Source organism: Rhinolophus sinicus, chromosome 1, assembly GCF_057876585.1.
Source record: "Rhinolophus sinicus isolate RSI-liver-muscle chromosome 1, RSI-T2T, whole genome shotgun sequence".
NCBI lineage: Eukaryota > Metazoa > Chordata > Mammalia > Chiroptera > Rhinolophidae > Rhinolophus > Rhinolophus sinicus.
In genome coordinates, this window is record NC_142501.1 from 92,466,215 (window position 1) to 92,483,792 (window position 17,578).

A 17,578-nucleotide genomic window follows, 5' to 3' on the forward strand; every position below is an offset into this window, starting at 1 on the left:
ACGTCTGTGGACTGATTGCTGTTAAGGACTACTAAACAGCTGAGTAGTCCTTTCATATGCATCACCTCATTTAGTCCTTATCATTGTCCTGTGAGGAATGTATTAGTGTCTCTGTTTCACAGACGAGTAAACTGAGGCCCCGAGAAGCGTGCCTCTTGCTGTTTGGCCGTGTGGCTGGTGGTGTGAGTGACAGTTGCAGGGAGAGGGGCCTGGGTTCTGATCCCGGAGGCATGCACTGGACGAGAGCCGCTCACGCCCTCTGCTGTCCGCTTCTGCTGGACCCTCCTCAGAGGGCTGTACGGATGGCCCGTCTCAGACCTAAGTTCTGAGCCCAGGTGTCCTGACGTGCAGGCAGCCCTGGTGCCTTCCCCTCCGTGTACACATACCTCATCATACATCATGGAGCCAAGCTGATATGAAATAGAATGGTTGTTAAAAATCGAGATGACAAAGAAAAAGGAAAGGATCTTATCCATGTGTCAAATCAGCCATTTCACTTCAGCCTAAACCTAAATGCTTCTGTTTTCAGGGGGCCACAGCTGGAGCCACAAGGGTGCACACGGCCCTTTGTCCAGAGCTTAGGTTCGGGTCAGCAGAGGGCTCCCCAGAGGTGGGTGCTGAATTCTCACGGGCTTCTTGTTTCTTGGTGGCTGTAGTTAGGTGCTTGTGTTTTCCTGTGGTGCTGGGGCTGGCAAGTGAAGAAGGGGGGCAGCCGGTTGCCACATGGGGTCTGTGTGTAATACCTCCCCCACCACCATGAGTGGACAGCATCTGCGGCTGGTTGGGCCAGAGTAAATTTTGGAAGCATACCTAAAGAATAAAGCAAAACCATAGCTTTTTTCTTTCTGATTACCGAAGAATTATATATTGTACTAAATTTGGCAAATATAATAAAAACCAGCTAGTACTCATAAGGCTCTGACCCTCAAGCACTGTTCTGAGAGTTTGACATTTACTAACTCATTTGGTCGTCATGACAGTGCTGTGTGATAACCACTGTGACGGTCTCCATTTTACACATGAGCCAGCAGGTACACAGAGGTTGTGGCTGGTCCAGTCACACAGCTGGTAACTGGCAGAGCCAGATTCTGCCGGATCCCAGGCCATGGCGCTGCGTGCTGAGCAGATCTGCCTGGGGACAAGTCTCACTTGTTGTTGACAGATGACCACTGGTAATATTTTGAGGTGTTTGCTTTTAGTTCTTCTTCTATGAAAAAAAGTATCTTTTGCAACATTGGGGTTCTCCTGTATATACCTGTTTGAACCCTGTTTCTGTTGCTTAAAATTATGTTATGGAGTTTTTTTCTGTATCATTTAACAAACATTTTTATGGTTTCCTACAATTCTATCATATGGATACACACTGATTTATCTACCCAGTGATGGGCTCCAAGCTTGCATGGCTGGAATCCACGCTGGTCAGGACCCAGGTAGGCACGTTGTTTGCCAGAGTCTGGTTAGTCCCTCAGGGTAGCTTCTGAGAAGGCTGGTCGGGTGTTAGAATTTCCGAAAGACTCCTTTTGGAGTGCTGACTTGCTTTCCTGCCAGAGCCTATCAGCTCATGCTGCCCTCCGGTGAAGTGCAAGAGGCCTGCACAGACCTGAGGCAGTCAGACCTTCCCTCCCAAAGTGCAGAAAGAAAGGCTCGTGGCTGGGAGGGTCTGCGTCTGTGAGATCCAAGTGCCAGGCTCAGTGGGCTGCGCCTCTGCTAAGGGCCGCTCTGCCCTGCCTGAGTCAGGCTCCGGCCATGTGGCTGGGCATCCACAGGCCCCACGGACTTAGACAAGTGACCACTGGCTCCCAAATGTGCCAGCCCACTTCAGTGGGTGACAGTAAGCGGCAGGGTGAGTACTGGCTGAGCAAGCCTTCCTGGCACCCTGTCCTCCCAGGTGGTGAGAGGAAGGAGGCTGAGGCCACTGACTAGACCAAAAACCGTCCTCTCAAGAGAGCCATGCCTCGCATGTTCTAGTGCCGGTGACTGAGAAAGGGGCGGTCACGCTGTGTCTACCATGTGTCCCTGAAAAGAAGACCTAGCCAGACATCAGCTCTAATGCGTCTTTTGGAGCAAAAGTTAATATAAGACCCTGTCTTATTTTACTGTCATATAAGACCCCGTCTTATATAATGTAATACAATACAATACAAGACTGGGTCTTAATTTTTACTCCAAAAGAAGCATTAGAGCTGATGGTTCGGCTAGGTCTTATTTTTGGGGAAACAGGGTATATTTTCCTACTAGTAAAATGGAGCCAAAGCAGCAAAACCCTCAGTGTCATGGGACCGGAAGTCTAAGTAATTAATACGCTGGGAAAAACATCATAGGACAATTGCATTTTGAGACAGTCATTCATTCATTCAACACATTTTTAGTGTGTACACACCATACTCCAGGCTGTTTGGGGCTCTGGGGAGTATAGCTGTGAACCAAACAGACTAAGTTGCCTGCTTTGGGGGGCTTCCCTTCTGATGGGGGGAGAGAAACAAATATTCACTTAACATATGGTAATAAACACACTGAACATATGACAAATATACTGATCTAAAAGAATCGAATAATATTATCTCTGTAAACTTCCGCACAGAAATCTGTGAAGGCTAAATACAAATTCTGCAGAACTTCCATGCGGCAAATGTGTTTGGAGCAGCTACTGACAACCATTCTGCTAGGATTTCTGAGGCTGCAAAGCTGGTTCCTGCTGTGAGGGAGCCTGTGAATCAGCGGCAGAACGAGAGAAGGGCCCAGATATCAGAGTGCAGCTCCTTCCGGAACTCACAAGCTGAAGCAGAGGAGCGGACCAGTGGCGTTTGGGTCCCATCAGTGCCGTGCAGGGCTCTGAGACACTCTTCCCTGCTTTCCGCACCCTCTGCCTGTCCCCAGACACCAGCAACTGGAAGGATTTCCCGTTTTTCTAGCTGAACACCTGACCTCACTCAGGGCTGGGCCTACGTTTTCCACTATAAAGCCTACTCCTCAGTTACACTTAAAAAGCTGAGATCCTCACTTTTGAGAAACTGGAAATGATCCCCAATGAGGCCCTGTAATTTAGGTTTGCAGTCATCAGCGGGTGGTGATAGTTCAAAGAGCAAGAGGTTGAGATTTCCCTCCTCTCGTTGCTTGGAAATAAATGAAAGAAGTATTATTATTTCAAGTTACTGTCTTTGGTTGGAAAGTACGGTTTAGCTGTTTGTATCTATTCATTTGTTTTCTGCCTGCTTTTCTCCCTCCTGCTCTCTGATCTCAGTATGACCTGATTACCCTGCAGGAAATGGCTTTATGAGGAGGGTCTTCTAGCCAAGGTAACACTGGCTCCAGTCCTCTACAGATGGAGGCTAGTTTAGTCCAGTGGGAGTCTGTCCAGCATTCCTTTCCCCCTTTTCCTTCCTTTAGACCAGCTAGCTGCCCTGTGAAGAACAGAAAAAGGGTTCAGTGTGCTGGCTCCCTAGAAGGTGTGAGCACCAGTAGCTTTACCATTCTCCCAGTCGGTTTGGGCTTCTGGAATGCTCCAGGTTCTCTGCCTTGGCCCTGCTCCTCACAGACAGGTAGGTGTAGACTAGATACGAAACAGTTTTATTTAAGGCAGTGCCGATCGATTGAGTCAGGGAGATGGCCACAGATGTCCTTCGTCCTACACTGTCTCCGTTTTGGAGCAGATTTGACTACTGATGGTCATGGCCTGTTCTGAGCAGCCCCATCTCTCATGAACTGTGTCTGTCGCAGGGTGAGGGGCAGGACAGCGGGAAGAGTACGAGAATGCTGTTTGAAAAGAGTGTGATGATCGTTCAGGTCTGAGACAGAGGAAGCGGACGCACAGCACCAAGGTTGTGACGCCCTGAAAACCCTTTGCGTGTTTGCTCGGGGGGAGTTACACCCCAGCTGGGATGTCTTGGGGTTCTCTTAGGCCCACCATAGGCTGGGGGGAAATGTCAGCTTCTTCCTCTGCCCATTGGGAAAACTAGTTTCTCATTCAAGGGATTAGCTACTGAAAAAAATGACTTTTGGTTTCTGTGTTGTTTGTTCGGTCTTAGACTCTCTTATGCTTTGAAACATGTCTTTTTGCTGATCAGAAAATCCACCCACCCAGAAGAATCTGAATCAGTTCTTGATTGCCTTTTTTAAAAAAGTTCCTTCGCAAATTAGGATTAAGTGCTCTGTTGGTACGCTTTCCCGTTGTCCACACCTGACTGCTAATCACGCTCTTTCCATTATGGCTTACTCTAATGTAGACCTGTGCTGTCCACTGTGGTAGCCACTGCCCCATGTTGCTATGGAAATGGAAACTAATTGAAATTAAATCAAGTGTAAAATGTAGGTCCTCGGCTGCAAGTGCGTAATGGCTGCACAGACTGGTGGCTGCCATCTTGGAATCCCAGAACTATAGGACATTTCCATCATTGTACATTGTGGCTGTGCACTGTACGTCTCAGTCAAGGTTCAGATCCATAGCAGACACTGCTGTAGCCATTTGAAGGCGAAAGATACTTAGTACAGGAATGTAAGGGCTTAGAAAGTCATTGGAACGATTTGGAGAGCAGGCTGTAGGCTGGGCCTCCAGGAATGCCCACCAGAGCAACACTGGGGAACTGGCCCACTGAGAGGACGGGGGTCTGGAATAATCGGGAAGCTGGGGGATCTGGAAGTCACTGTGCCAAGAGCTGGCTCCAGGATCACACCCCTCATCTGGGTTCTGGGGGCCAGGGAGCCACCGCCAGAGCCCTGCCCATGCTGAAATAGCAGTGAAGTAGATATCCTGCTCACCCGGCCTCCTTTTGGTTCAGTTCTTGAGTTGGCCAACCCCATAGTGACAGCAGGAAGTCCAGTGTAAGGGAGGTTGGAAATTGCAGTTTTTCGCTCTCTAGCCTTTGCAGGACAGGAAGGCACATTAGGAGGAGGTTGGAAGAGCTGCTGAGTTTGTTAGTCTGCTGTCCCCCACATCTGTCGCAGGCGCTGAGCCAGACCTGAGTGTCCAGAGGAGCCGCGCTGGGGTGGGGGTGGGGGGGTGAACGGGCCGCAGGTTATCTTCTAAGACCAGGAAATAGTATCTTCCCTGTTGGGTTTCCTAGCGATCTTTGTAATGCACTGGATAGGGGAGGTTCATAACTTCCTTTTTTCTATTTATCTGGCCTTTAATGGGCAGAGAAAGCATAGTTTCTGTTTCAGGTTGGCTGCTACAGCCGTCCAGGGAATGTAGGCCCCTTGCCACTGCAATGAGATGACAGACAGCTGGAGCCAAGTGGACCTCTGCAGAGATCTCGGGTGACATTTATAAGCTTGAGTGAAAGGATTTCCTTTGCACTGTAGAGATTGCTGAGTGAGAGGACGTTCAGGACAGTAGGAAAAATGCATGTACAGTTCTCTCCTTTCCAGGGATGAACTGATGTTTCTTGCTCTTCGTAAATCAGTCTTGGTGGTTGTTGTGTGTACAAAGGCTGGTCATCAGTGGTGACCTTTGTGCATGGCTGAAGGTATGAAGGCTGAAGAGGGAGGCCTGCAGCCCCGACCCTTTTTCCATAAGGTGGCTAACTGGGGATCTCGTTATGGTGCCGGGGGTTTGGCCATCTCTATGCAAGGTTAGTATGGAGGCAAGGAAATGGGGACACATTGGTAGCCAGTGTCTGAGCTCTACTTATTTAAACTGGGAAATCAGGGTTGGGGTTTGGAAGAGGAATCATTTAAGCCCAAACCTGAAGCACGAGAAGGAACCACCAAGCAAAGGGCAGAGGGAACAACATACTGAGTATGTGCAAAGGTCCTGTGGCAGACACGAACTGAGCGTGTCTGAAGGGTGAAGTGTGAAGCCAGTATGTCAGGAATGCGCTGGATCAGGCCAAGAACAACGAGAAGAGGTCAGAGAAGTGGGCGGGGCTTCATCAATCATGCAGAGTCTGGATTTTGAAGAGATTTAACTAGGAGAACGACAGTGCCTGATTTATGATTTTTATTTCTAAAAGGTCACTCTGGCTGCCACATGGCGATTGGTTTGGGGATAGGCCAGAGAAGTGGGAGAAATGTCAGGGGACTACTGTCACAATCTGGGCAAGAAATGGATGGTGGCCTGTACGAGAGAGGTGGCCTGGGGGATGCATGTCTTTGCTCACAACCTCTGCCCTCAGAAACGCCCCCACTGTCACATCTGCCATGTAAGCAGGAGGGCCCACTCTTTAGGGCATAAAAGGGCTGAGTCCCACAGCGCTGCTGAAGCTCAGCTGTGCCCACCTTCACCTTTATCGTGACGCCATCATCCACACAGTCGCTGGCAGCTGGTGAACAGCTTCGGGCTCTGGCCCTGGATCTGGTGTATGGATGGGGATGGATTAAAGGGGAAAAGCAACCTTTTCATCACTGAGCACTTTCTCGGTGCTTGGCACCCCGTCTCACTCACGGGGGTGCCAGGGAAGCATAAGCCCCGCCCCTGACTGGGACCCCTCCATGGACCTCGCAGAGCAGGATACCTGCAGCTGACCACCCGTTCCTGTGGGGTCTTGCCCTTGTCTTGGTCCCTCGGAGAAGCAGCATCTACTGTGTGCGTGACGAGGGAGCTGCTGCTGTCTTCAGGGAAGCTGGGCCATTTGACAAATGGGAGTCATTTGCTTCTGCATGAGGAAGAGATCACAGCACTGGGCACCCACCTGTTCGTGGGCCTGATCTGCTGAGCTGCGGTTCTGGGGCTCCGTCAGGGGTGAGCGCAGCCGTGGAGACAATCTAGGAAGGCAGGAGCCAGAGCAGATTTAAATGGTGGCATCTTTTCAGCTGGCAGCCAGGAGACAGAGCTTTGAATCAGCTTTATAATTTGAAAATTGGTTTCTTTGCATTGGGTGGTGATTTTGTGCTAACAGAAGCCATCAGGCACACAATGCTGCTTGCCTTTCCTCCATGGCACTGCTCTGGATTCAAAGGTGCTGAGCCTGAGATGAGAGGTTTTCTATTCTGGGGATTCTTGGAGAATTGTGCCTCCTTGGCATGGGGTCTGTGCCCCTCATAGAGCTGGGGTCTGGGTGAAGGAAATTGCTTGGAGAAGGGGCGGCCCAGTGGTGCCTGGAGCACAGCCCCCAGAGGAGCCCTGAGGGGCCATGCCAGTCTCACCTGTGTGTGGTTCTGTGTGACTGTGCTCTTCGCCATGTCACAGGCCGCAGCAATGCTCAGAGCTGCCAGGACCAAAATACTGAAGGCTGTTTTCTTGTCCTCCGGCTGGGGAGACGTTGACATTCTGTTTTTCCCCATGGGCTTCTTCGTATGTGCTTTCTCCAGATGGTGTGCTCCAGAGAGGTCCTGTGCTCTGGGAACGGTTCACATGAGAATAAGGTCACCAGTGTGGCATGGCTCAGAAGGCAGCCTCCCAGGACGTGGCATTTAGAACCCCCCGGGCGCGGTGGGGAGGCTGTGGGGTCCACGCCCCCACAACCCTTGCAGGGCGATGGTTGTGCTCTTGCACTGGTGCATCCTGCCTTCTCCGCGAGTGTTGCCCAAACACTCCTTGGTGTTGGAACTGGCAAGTGGTGTGAAGGACGGGGATTAAGGCAATGCTGGGGGGTGAGTACAAAGATTAGAGTGTGAAGACAGTGCGGGAAGGTGTGAGGTGTTGAGGGCTTGTGGAGAGGAAAGCGTTGGGGTCTGGAAGGGCTGACGATGGGGGTATGGCTGCATTTGTGTATGTGAGGGAAGAGGAAAGTTAGTTCAGGAAGACAATAGAGTCTCTTAAGCATTGTCAATGCCAAACAGGTAGTCCAGGAAGGAAAAATGGACTGCAGGTTGAACAGACTGAATTAGAGGACCAGCCTTCCCTGGTGAACCTAATGAGACGAGAGGTGAGGCCACTTTAGCCTCAGTCACTCCAAGCAGCAAATGGGAACAGGGACGCTTCTCACTTTCATCCATCCCCGAGGTGCCCAGGGTTACTGAAGGGCTGTTTGGGTAGTGGATGCCGTCCCACAAAGATCACGTCCAGTGTAAAGGGTGTTCTGGGGGTCAGAAATGCGGCCTCTCCAACCTCAAGGCCCATGAACCGGTGGAGGTGTGTGTGCTTAGCTTGTGACCACGTATGTGAGCGTGCATGTGTGTGTGCACGTGGCGTGTGTGTGTGAGGTCTGAGCAGGCGGGGTGGTCTCGCCTCGCTGTGCTTGCTGCAGAAACCTTCCATTGTGTCACTTGGTGACCTTTAATGACTCACACACTTTTGTTTTCTTATGTGTTAAATGGAGATACTCATGCTGCCTGGTTATTAAAGCAGCTCTGATGCTTCAGCTGCCTTGATTTATTTAAATCCTCTCTTCCAATTTGTTCCTTGGGGGTCTTATAAGGAAGGTGTGGGTCCACCTTACTGGGGTCTTAGCATCCACAGTGTGTGCAGTGGCGAGGTGTGTGAGAGACGAGACGTCTGCCAGGAGTGTTGGGGTCTCTGTGATCCTGACATTCTGGTTAATACACTCTACCCCTGGGGTGCGGCAGCTGCCTGGAGCGGCCGGGGCAGGGCAGAGGAGGTGGGAGAAGGGGAGAAGGGAGTATATGGTGAGAAGGGAGTCAGTGTCACATTCAGAATGTAGCCAAGGATTGAATATGGCAAAGAGGCAGTTTTCAGGCCCTAGTGCGTGGGGGTGGGGCTCCAACGCCACAGGGGCCAGATGGCAGTAGTGCAGGAGGCAACTGTCCTGGGAGCAGAAGGCAGTAGAGCAGCTGGTAAAGAAGACCTGATGTGCTCATCTTGGTGTCATAAGGGTGGTAAATACGTGGCATCTGTGATACCCTTCCCTATCATTGTTGCTGTGCAGACATCACTAATCCACCATGATATGCTTTCCTGTCGCACTCAGAAAAGTCTCAGAATCCTGTAGGTACAGCATTTTGGACAGTGATGCCAGTCGGTTGGCACAAGAGTGGAAAATTGTCTTCTGCCACTGGTGTGATGATGAAAGGACATAGACTTTGGAATCTGGCAGAAATGACACCCCTGCCAGGTACAAGCTTTGTGGCACTGAGCAAGCATATTAGTCAGGTCTTTTTTGGTTGCCAGGGACGGAAACCCAATTCAAATTGGCTTAAGCTAAGTTACTTAAGCACTGAAACCAGAAAGCTCAGGGGAAGGCTCGCGTCAGGCACGGCTGGATGCAGGAGTCCAGAGAGCTTGTTGGAGTCTATCTGTGGGACAGGTGCTCTCTGGGTGAGAATGTCCTGACTGGCTGAGCTGGGTCACGTGCTCCTCTCTGAACTGGTCTGGGAGAGACAAGTCTGATGGTGGGGGTGATAGGGTCCAGAAAGCAGGTCACACTGGGAGAAAAAGTTATCTTAAAGTCAGATGTAAAAGGATGAGCCGCAGATAAGAGCTGAGGAGAGCTGGCTGGGAGGGTGCCAATTGTTTGTCTGAAGCCTGGTAAGCTGCAGTGAGGAGAGGTGAGGGGTTCTGCCAGGTGCTGTTTCTAGGCTTAGCAGCTTCCCTGGAAGGACCTTGTGCAACTGAGCAGAGCAGAGGGGCATTGTGGGGGGACTTGGAAGTGACGTGCATGCAGCCGCCTGCCTGCCCCAGCCACAGGCTCCCAGGCCATTGACATGGCATCCAGACGCCAGGCTCTCTGCCCACAGCAGTACCCCATTCTCTGTGGCTTTTCTTGATCCTGCTACACCTGGTCAGTTGACAGATCTCAACGTCACGCTTCTGTTCAGGGGCATGCAGGTTTGGGCCCAGGCTGAGCTGATGACTTAGGAAGCCTTATAGGATTCCGGGGGGGGGGGGGGGGGAGTGCATCTGACCCACCAGACTCAGGTGTGTCCCCTGAGTCCTGTGGTGTCTTAGGGACAGTCCTGAGTTGCCATCAAACCAGGGCACTGCAGATGCCCCTCGTCTGGATTTCACTGGTTCTTACTAAGGTCTCCTTCCTGACAATGTCTGTCTTTCCCCCTCTCCCCCCCTCCGCCCCCGTCAACCCTGCCACACACGGTTCCCTTTCCCACATAGAAAGTCACCCCAAACAGTGGCTTCCTGTAGCAAACATCGCTGTCTCCCACAGTTTCTGTGGGTCAGGAATTCAGGAGGGGCTCGGCTGGGTGGTTCTGGCTTGGGCGCTCTCCTGAGGTTGCAGTCAGATGGGGGCCGGCTGGGCTTGCTCATAGCATGGCAGCCACAGGGCAGTCAGGCTGCCTCATGGGGGGCTGGCTTCCCTCAGGGCCAGCGTCAGAGAGCCCAGTGGATGCAACATTCTCTTACTTGGAAGTCATATGATGTCACTTCTGCTGGACTTTATTGGTCAAAATGGTCACCAAAGGCCAACCCCTTTTTAGGAGGAATGGGTCTAGATGCTATTGCTCAATGGCAAGAGGCTGTCAAAAGGTTTGGCGGGTGACTGAAAACCATCACAGTCCCTTACCCCTCCTGTTAAACCATTAGGGCTAATGGGTTTGCGGTACCTGGATGTAACCTTACTTTGCCTAACCCCCTTATTTTATTATACTTATTTTTAGTTTTTGGAAGTCAGGTGCAGAGATTTGAGTGAATTATACTCTTCGACTCCTGTGCGTTTGTCATCATTGATTGATACAATGGCTCTTATTCACTTCATTCAATCATTCATTCATTCATTCATTCCTTATTCCTTTTTATCCCCGTATCCTACTCCCATTTTCCTCTGCACCTTCTTTAAACAGCCATTCTGTTCTCTTTAATTGATACCATTTTATTTATGTTCTCTTATATAAATGTATTTTAATTTACATATATTGCATTGTGTATTTATCTTTTTCTATATCCTCCCTTTCTCACTAGCACCAGTGTTTCTGAGGTCCATACCTATTGTAATGCACACATCCCATGTCTGCCTAAAATGAGGCAATGAGACTAGCGGGGGAGAGTGACCTATCAACGTCACACAGCTGAAGTAGGATAAGAACAGATTTCCCAATTCTTTTTTTTCTCAGCGTCACACACGACAGTTTCCGTGGACCACCTCCAGGCTTAAACTGCAATCGTTTGAAATAAGGAGTTTAAGCTGTTGTGAGTCTGGGATGCAGAGCTCTCCTGGTGATGGCTGTCCTCTGTCCTGTTCTCCTGCAGGTTCCAGCTATGGGAGCCCACGCCCAGCGCACGCCAACATGAATGCGAATGCGGCAGCAGGACTTGCCCCCGAGCACATCCCCAGCCCGGGGGCGGCCTTGTCCTGGCAGGCAGCCATCGATGCGGCCCGACAGGCCAAGCTGATGGGCAGCGCTGGCAACGCCACCATCTCCACCGTCAGCTCCACACAGCGGAAGCGGCAGCAGTATGGGAAACCTAAGAAGCAGGGCAGCACGACCGCCACGCGCCCGCCTCGCGCCCTGCTCTGCCTGACGCTCAAGAACCCCATCCGGAGGGCCTGCATAAGCATTGTGGAGTGGAAGTATCCTTTGTGCCGGGCGGGGCAGGGTGCCCTGAGAGCCGGGCCCCTGGGGCCTGCTAGCCAGTTGTGGTACCCACTGAGCCTATGAAGTGGTTCCCAGACCTACTGTGTGCAGAGCACGAGGCAGAGTTCTGGGTCCTACCTCAGAGTGGAACTGGAATCTCTGGGGGTAGGGCATGGGGAGCTTCTTGTATAACAAGCTCCTCAGGTGTTTGTTTCTTTCTCTTTTTTCCATATAATAAGCAACATTTGAGAACATGAGCCTAAGAGGTTCTGAAGTATCTCTTACCTTGCTGACTTTGCCCAGCGACCTGCTGGTGTGTTGGGTTAATCGTGGTTTCATGCTGCTACTCCAGAACCTTCCTTTCCTCCCACGTGGTGACGTTGGCATAGTTTCACGACCTCCCGCTCTCCAGGGCTGAGGAGCCCAGCAGATGCCAGAGGGCGAGGTCAGTGACTCCAGTCTTGGTTCCAGGCCTAGGATCAGTGCTTCTCATTCTGGGCTGCGCAGTCACACCACCTGGAAAGCTGTCACAAAGCAGGGGCCCAAGCTCCACCCACACACATTTTAAAGCTCTCGGGGTGATTCTCATGTGCAGCCAAGTGGAGAACACTGGCCTGCCATGTTCAACACAGGTCCGCTTTGTGTGGAAACCGGTGAGTGGGACCTGGGGAGAAAAGGGCTGTGAAAGGTCGGGCTCTCACTACGGAATCCAGGCCCTTCACATGATGGGAATTGTGGGTGTTGGAGATGGACAGGGCTTTGGAGATCAGTAGGTCCGCCTCTGACCTTCCCGAGTGAGGGAGTTAAGCCCCTCAGGAGTGACTCTTGGGTCATGCAGTGACAGACAGGACTAGAACCCTGCTGCTGAGTGCTGGGCCTGTTTATAATGAGAGTTCCTTCTGGCAGGGCTGCTGTGGCTCCCAAGGTTCGGGATTGGAGTGGCAGGTTTTGTCTGTGAGTGTCTCCAGAAAGATTTCAAAGTCTTGGGTAGTGGTTGAAAGGTTATGAGATGACCTGGGGAGACAAGGAAATTTCTGTTCCGCAAGAACTGTTAGTTCTATAAATGTGTGAACACCTCAGCTCAGAAGTAACTCCAAGAGGATGCAGTTCAAGTGGAGTGTCTGCTCTGACCCTGCCAGTCTGCCCCGAGTGGCCAGTGTGCTTCCAATTCCCAGGTGGGTCCGTGGAGGCTCCGCTTTGGGCCCCCCGTCAGGCTGGTCTCACAGCTGCTTACTCAGAATCATGGGGCTGGAAAGCTGGGGGCCCTGCATGTCAGGCTCCCCCAGCGAGGAGGGTACGGAGGCCTGGGGAAGTGTAGAACTTGCCAGAACAACATAGCTGGCAACTGACAGAATGGAGTTCCAAAGACAGGTTCCCCAAACCCCAAATCACTTCCCACACCCCATGCACCCATGGCATAGAAGAGAGCTACTAGGGTAGACAAGCAGCGGACGCAGTGGGACCTCAACACCCACCCCATTGTGGCCCTCCCACCTGTGTCCTGACGGGTCCTGGGCCACCCACCCCCAGAGTTTCTGTTCATCATCTCCAACGAAGTAACCACGGTCACCTCCCCAGGTATTAGCAAGGGCTGTGGAATCCCGCATGTGTGGAAACACGCAGAAAGCTACCTCGGGAGAGTGGTCAGTGCGTGCTCGTTAACTCTGAGTCCACTCTTCCCTCCTGGATGGATGGCTCCCTGACAAGGAGTCCTGAGTGCAGAGTGAAGTGTCGGGCGACATACAAAACCTAGGAAGAAGGGAAGAGGGGGAAGGTGACAGTAGTACCCAGGGCAGGTGGGGGAAGAGTGGGAGGGTGGGGGCTTCCCAATGGGAGTGTGTGAGGTGCTGTCCACAGAGACTGGGCAGGCCCACGAGGCCACATTAAGGCAGTTACCCAGGGTGCCATCTGTGGGTCTCAGCGACCTCACTGCATCCCCCCATACTTAGGCAGAGGGGTACTGCAGCCACCCTCCCTATAGGAGAGGAAGCAGACCCAGCCTCGGCAGTGCCACGTGGGTGCCATTTCCAGGCTGCCTTTGAAGGGGAGCAGACGGGCGAGGATGGTCTGGTGTGCCAGCCAGTCAGTCTCTTGAAAGCGTGGAATCTGACACTGTCATTAAGGAGAGAAGGCAGTTTTAATAAATGAGCTGGTTGTCCCTGGGTGACACAGAATGCTTCCAGAGCTTACTGGTCCTCCTCTGCTTTGTTGCTGGTGGCTTTTTGTATCTGCCTGGTTGGTTTCTTTACTCGTTACCTCCCCCAGCACTAGCCAGTACTTTTAGGAGGGGAGGGCATAGAACTGACAGTGTGTGAAACACCCCAAGGGTAGCATCGCCCCTTTGTTGGAGGGACCACACTGACATCTGAGGACTGCGTGTGTGGGGTCTGGCTCCATAGAATTATCCTTGCCTTGGTGGGGGACACGCGGGCCAGATGATGAGAACAAAAGTGGCCAGTGTTTGGGCTGAATATCACTTTCCTAAGCAGATGGAGAAAGGGCCAGGAGGGAAGAAGGACCTGGGAGGAGGGCTAAGAGAGCTAACTTCCTAAAAATGCTTCAGGACGTCTCCAGGATTCACAGGTCAGCGTCCAGTTGTCCTTACAATCCCACCCCGCAGCCAGGCTTTCTGGATTTGAGTGCCATCCTTTCGTGATGTCTGTGACCTTGGACAAGTTGACATTTAACCTTTCACTTAGAAATGGGCATAAGAGTTGTATGTTCCACTCAGGGTGTTTGTGTAGAGCAGTTAGAACAGAGCTTGGCACAGAGGAAGCTCTCAGAGTAAGCTATGCCCTTCCTGTGACCTTTACCATCATCATCCTCTCATCACCTATACTGTGGCCAGCTCAAGGGGCAGCAGGCATGTTGGAAAAGATGAGTCAGTAGGTCTGGTTCTGGTCCTGGCTCTGCTGCTGGCCAGCTTGGGAACTGGGAGAGGTGATTTTATTTTCTGTCTGTCAAGCTGGGAGGCTGGACAGGTTCATTGCTTGCTTTGTTCTTGACATCAAGGCTCACACAGAGAATGGCGGCCTTCACGAGGCGTGCTGGGTAGATGGACCCTCACCTACACCCCAGGGGCCAAGGGGGTCAGCAGCCAGCACACTGGCTGGGAAGCCTGGACTTCATCACCACGGAGGTCCCTTCCAGGCCCAGGGCTGCCCTGTTAACAGACAGAGGCCAGACATGGCAGGGGAAGGAGCACTGGACCCAGAGGCCAGGGAATCGGGTTCTAGTCCTGGCTGGGCAGGACCTGCTGTGTGGTCTTGGGAAAGTTTCTTAGGCTCTCTGGGCCTCAGAGGTTTGAACTAGCTGATCTCTAGGTCTCTTCCTGCTTCAAGATTTGTCAACTTGGTGAGTACAGGTTTCATGTGCTGGCAGATGAAGCTGGTTCCTTCTCCAGGAATTTCCGTCCTCTTCCTCTTCCTCCTGTTAAGTTCCATGGACTAGTCTGGAAACTTAGCGGTGTCAGGGGTGGGGGTCGGGGCTGGAAGAGTAGACATGGGGCACGTCCTCTGAGGCTTCTCCATCTTGGCCTTCAATTGTGGGTGCAGGGCGGAAGGGGTAGTATCATAGTAGCTCATTTTCCTGCTGAGAATGTGTCTGGCCCTGATGTTTTGATAAAGCAACCCAAGCCCAGGAAGTTCCGTGAGCACGCTGCTGCTGGGGAGTGGGCCGCGGCTTGTCCCGGGAGATCCCGACATGCACCGAGGGAGGGACAACGGAGCGACCTAGAATGTCAGTCTGCTCACAGAGGGCAGGCCCCACAGCCCGGTGGGGTTCTCGCTGGGGCTGCACCGGAAAGCACAGGCGGCTGCCCCAGCCTGCATGCACAGTACGTGTGCCACGCTCCTGGGCTCCTGAGCTCCTGGCCCTCCCCAGGTCCTCTGGAAGCTGTCAGAGAACAAGGGAGAAGAAAAAACACTCTGAACCTCAAATTAAGGATTGAAATGAAAATCTCCAAATTTCAAATGAAAAATCTGGAAGTCAGGTCTCTGCCTCCGTCCTCCTGTGTCCTGCCCCTCCCATCACAAGCTTGAGTCGTGGTGGCCATGCGTAACCACAGGAAAGGGACTTCTGGGGACGCCGGTCCTGACTGGAGCAGGCCCCGCTCTTTCAGAGCAACCCGAGCACACATGAGGGAAAATGAAGTCCAATGCAATCTAAATAAATAAAAGGAGGGGAAAAAACTTTTTAGAAATCTGTGTTTACTCTGGCACGCGACTAGCCTCCACTGCTCTTGACATATTAGGAAAAATTTTGGCGGGGACCCATTAGAAGTACTTAAAAAGGCATATGTTTCTTTTCAGCATACAAGGGGCTTGGAATGTATTGTTTAAACAAAATTCTTATGAATCTTTGATTCATTTAAAAATATATATGTATGTTTGTTTCACTTGTGCTTTCTGCGGCATTAAGTTCCTTAATTCCCTTCCTCAGACCATTTGAAATCATTATTTTACTGACTATTTTTGCCAATTGTGTGGCCTTAGCGATCTACATTCCCTTTCCAGAAGATGACTCCAACGCCACCAATTCCAACCTGGTAAGTCCGTCGTCCCATCTGCGCCGTTCTTACTCCGCAGGGGCTGGGCTTGGGTCACGCGGGTTCAAGTTGGAATGTGGGAGAGCAGAGATGTGTGTGACACGTACAGCAGCGCCGCCCAGCTCATACCTCAGGGCTCTTCTGCTCGTATTCAAATCAGCTCCCATCTGATCACAGCCTGTTCTCAGAAAGAGTGTTCCAGTTAGGTGGTAGTGAGCTGTGGGGGGGGTGTGCGCGTGTGTGTGCACGTGTGTGTGTGTGTGTGTGTGTGTGTGTAGTGAGTAGCATGTCCTGTGAGTCTGTGAAATGTGCTGCATATGTGTCAGGGCAGGTGTTTGTGGAGCGAGCTATTCTCGGATCGTCTGTTGTATTTAAGGGTCTTTGTTCAGTGGTGGGCTTGCCCAGGTGACCTGCAGTGCCGTTGCATGATAAATAATTTCTAGGAAGCTTTTAGGAAAGTTTGCTTTTGCAGCCAAGATGTATTATTTAGTTGAAAAGGTTTTATTTTCTTGGGAAAGGCAGCTTTCCATTTGGATTGTTGGGAGGCCGGTGCTGGCAGTTTGGGGTTAGAACTTGTCCATGGAAAAAGTGTGGAGAGTGTTTACTTTTGGCTGAGCGTGAAGTCATTACAGCGGCCTTTGCTCCGTCTGGGCATGGGAGGGGAGGAGCTCTGGAATGCAGTTGGCAAACGCGGGGCACTCGGGGATGCCTGTGCGCCAGGCGAGCAGGAAACCCTGTCGCTCTGCTCCCTGCATGGACACCGTCACTGTCCTGCGATTCCCGTCTTTCCCCTGGCGCCGGCACCATCCTCTCATTAGAGGGATTGGACGGTCCGATGGTTTCTAAAAGAAGCAGGAGGGTTACGAAGTTCTTCTTTCTGCTGCTGACAGCCACTGATGATATCACGGGTGGAATTCTTTTGCTTTTTAACCTTTGACATTTTCTTTGGCCCCTTCTGCAGACACATGTGATGCACACTTTCAACTTCTCTGCCGTTTTCCCAGTTTTTTAATTAGCCCCAGCTCCATGTTGGGGGAAGTGTTTGGTGGGAGCCAGGCTCTGAGTCTTCCGGCTTGGCTGGGACTACTTGTTGGGGACAGGGTCCAGAGCTGGCCAGCAAGCGCTGAGTGATGACATGGCCGGAGCCGGCAGGCAGAGCACTAGTGGCAGTCCACGTGGCCTTCTGAGGCGTGACTGTGTCTCTTAACAGGCAAGAAATCTTCACTGTGTCAAAATAAATACAAGTGAAACATCTCCCAAATGACCCTGGAAAGGCAGGCACTCCTCCCCTCCCTCCGACACGCTTCTTCTCTGTGTGTCCATTCTGTCCCTTGTTACCACGTTCCTCCTGAAACCCCTGCAGCTTAGTTAGCACTGAATCTGCAACTGGAAAAAAAAAAAAATCCGTCTTTTTCTGAGGCCAGTGAAGCTCTGGGTCTACTCTAGGCCAAAGCAGAGGGTGGAGGAGTTTGGTTTTGTCTCAGGCTCCAGAGATGGCCCCAGAAAAGCCCCTCTTCCCACAGTCCCCAGGGGGATTGGCAGGGCCACCCGGGGGGCAGGGAAGAAGCCTGGCCTGGCAGGTCCATGAGCCCCCAGCCTCTGGAGGTAGAGGGACCAGCGGGAGAGGAGAGCGAGGGGTCGTGTTGGATTATTGTTGGATTCGCTGCAGTG

At 51.9% G+C, this 17,578-nt stretch overlaps 1 protein-coding gene across 45 annotated transcripts in view; it reads left to right on the forward strand.

Moving 5' to 3' along the window:
* CACNA1C (calcium voltage-gated channel subunit alpha1 C) overlaps positions 1 to 17,578 on the forward strand; it is a 721,586-nt gene that overhangs the window by 127,821 nt on the left and 576,187 nt on the right. For all 45 annotated transcript variants that reach the window (XM_088801728.1, XM_088801716.1, XM_088801731.1 and 42 more), the window contains 2 exons: positions 11,036 to 11,357; positions 15,802 to 15,907. In XM_088801728.1, the coding sequence (XP_088657854.1) occupies positions 11,036 to 11,357; positions 15,802 to 15,907 (428 nt within the window). The remainder of the gene's footprint in view (positions 1 to 11,035; positions 11,358 to 15,801; positions 15,908 to 17,578) is intronic.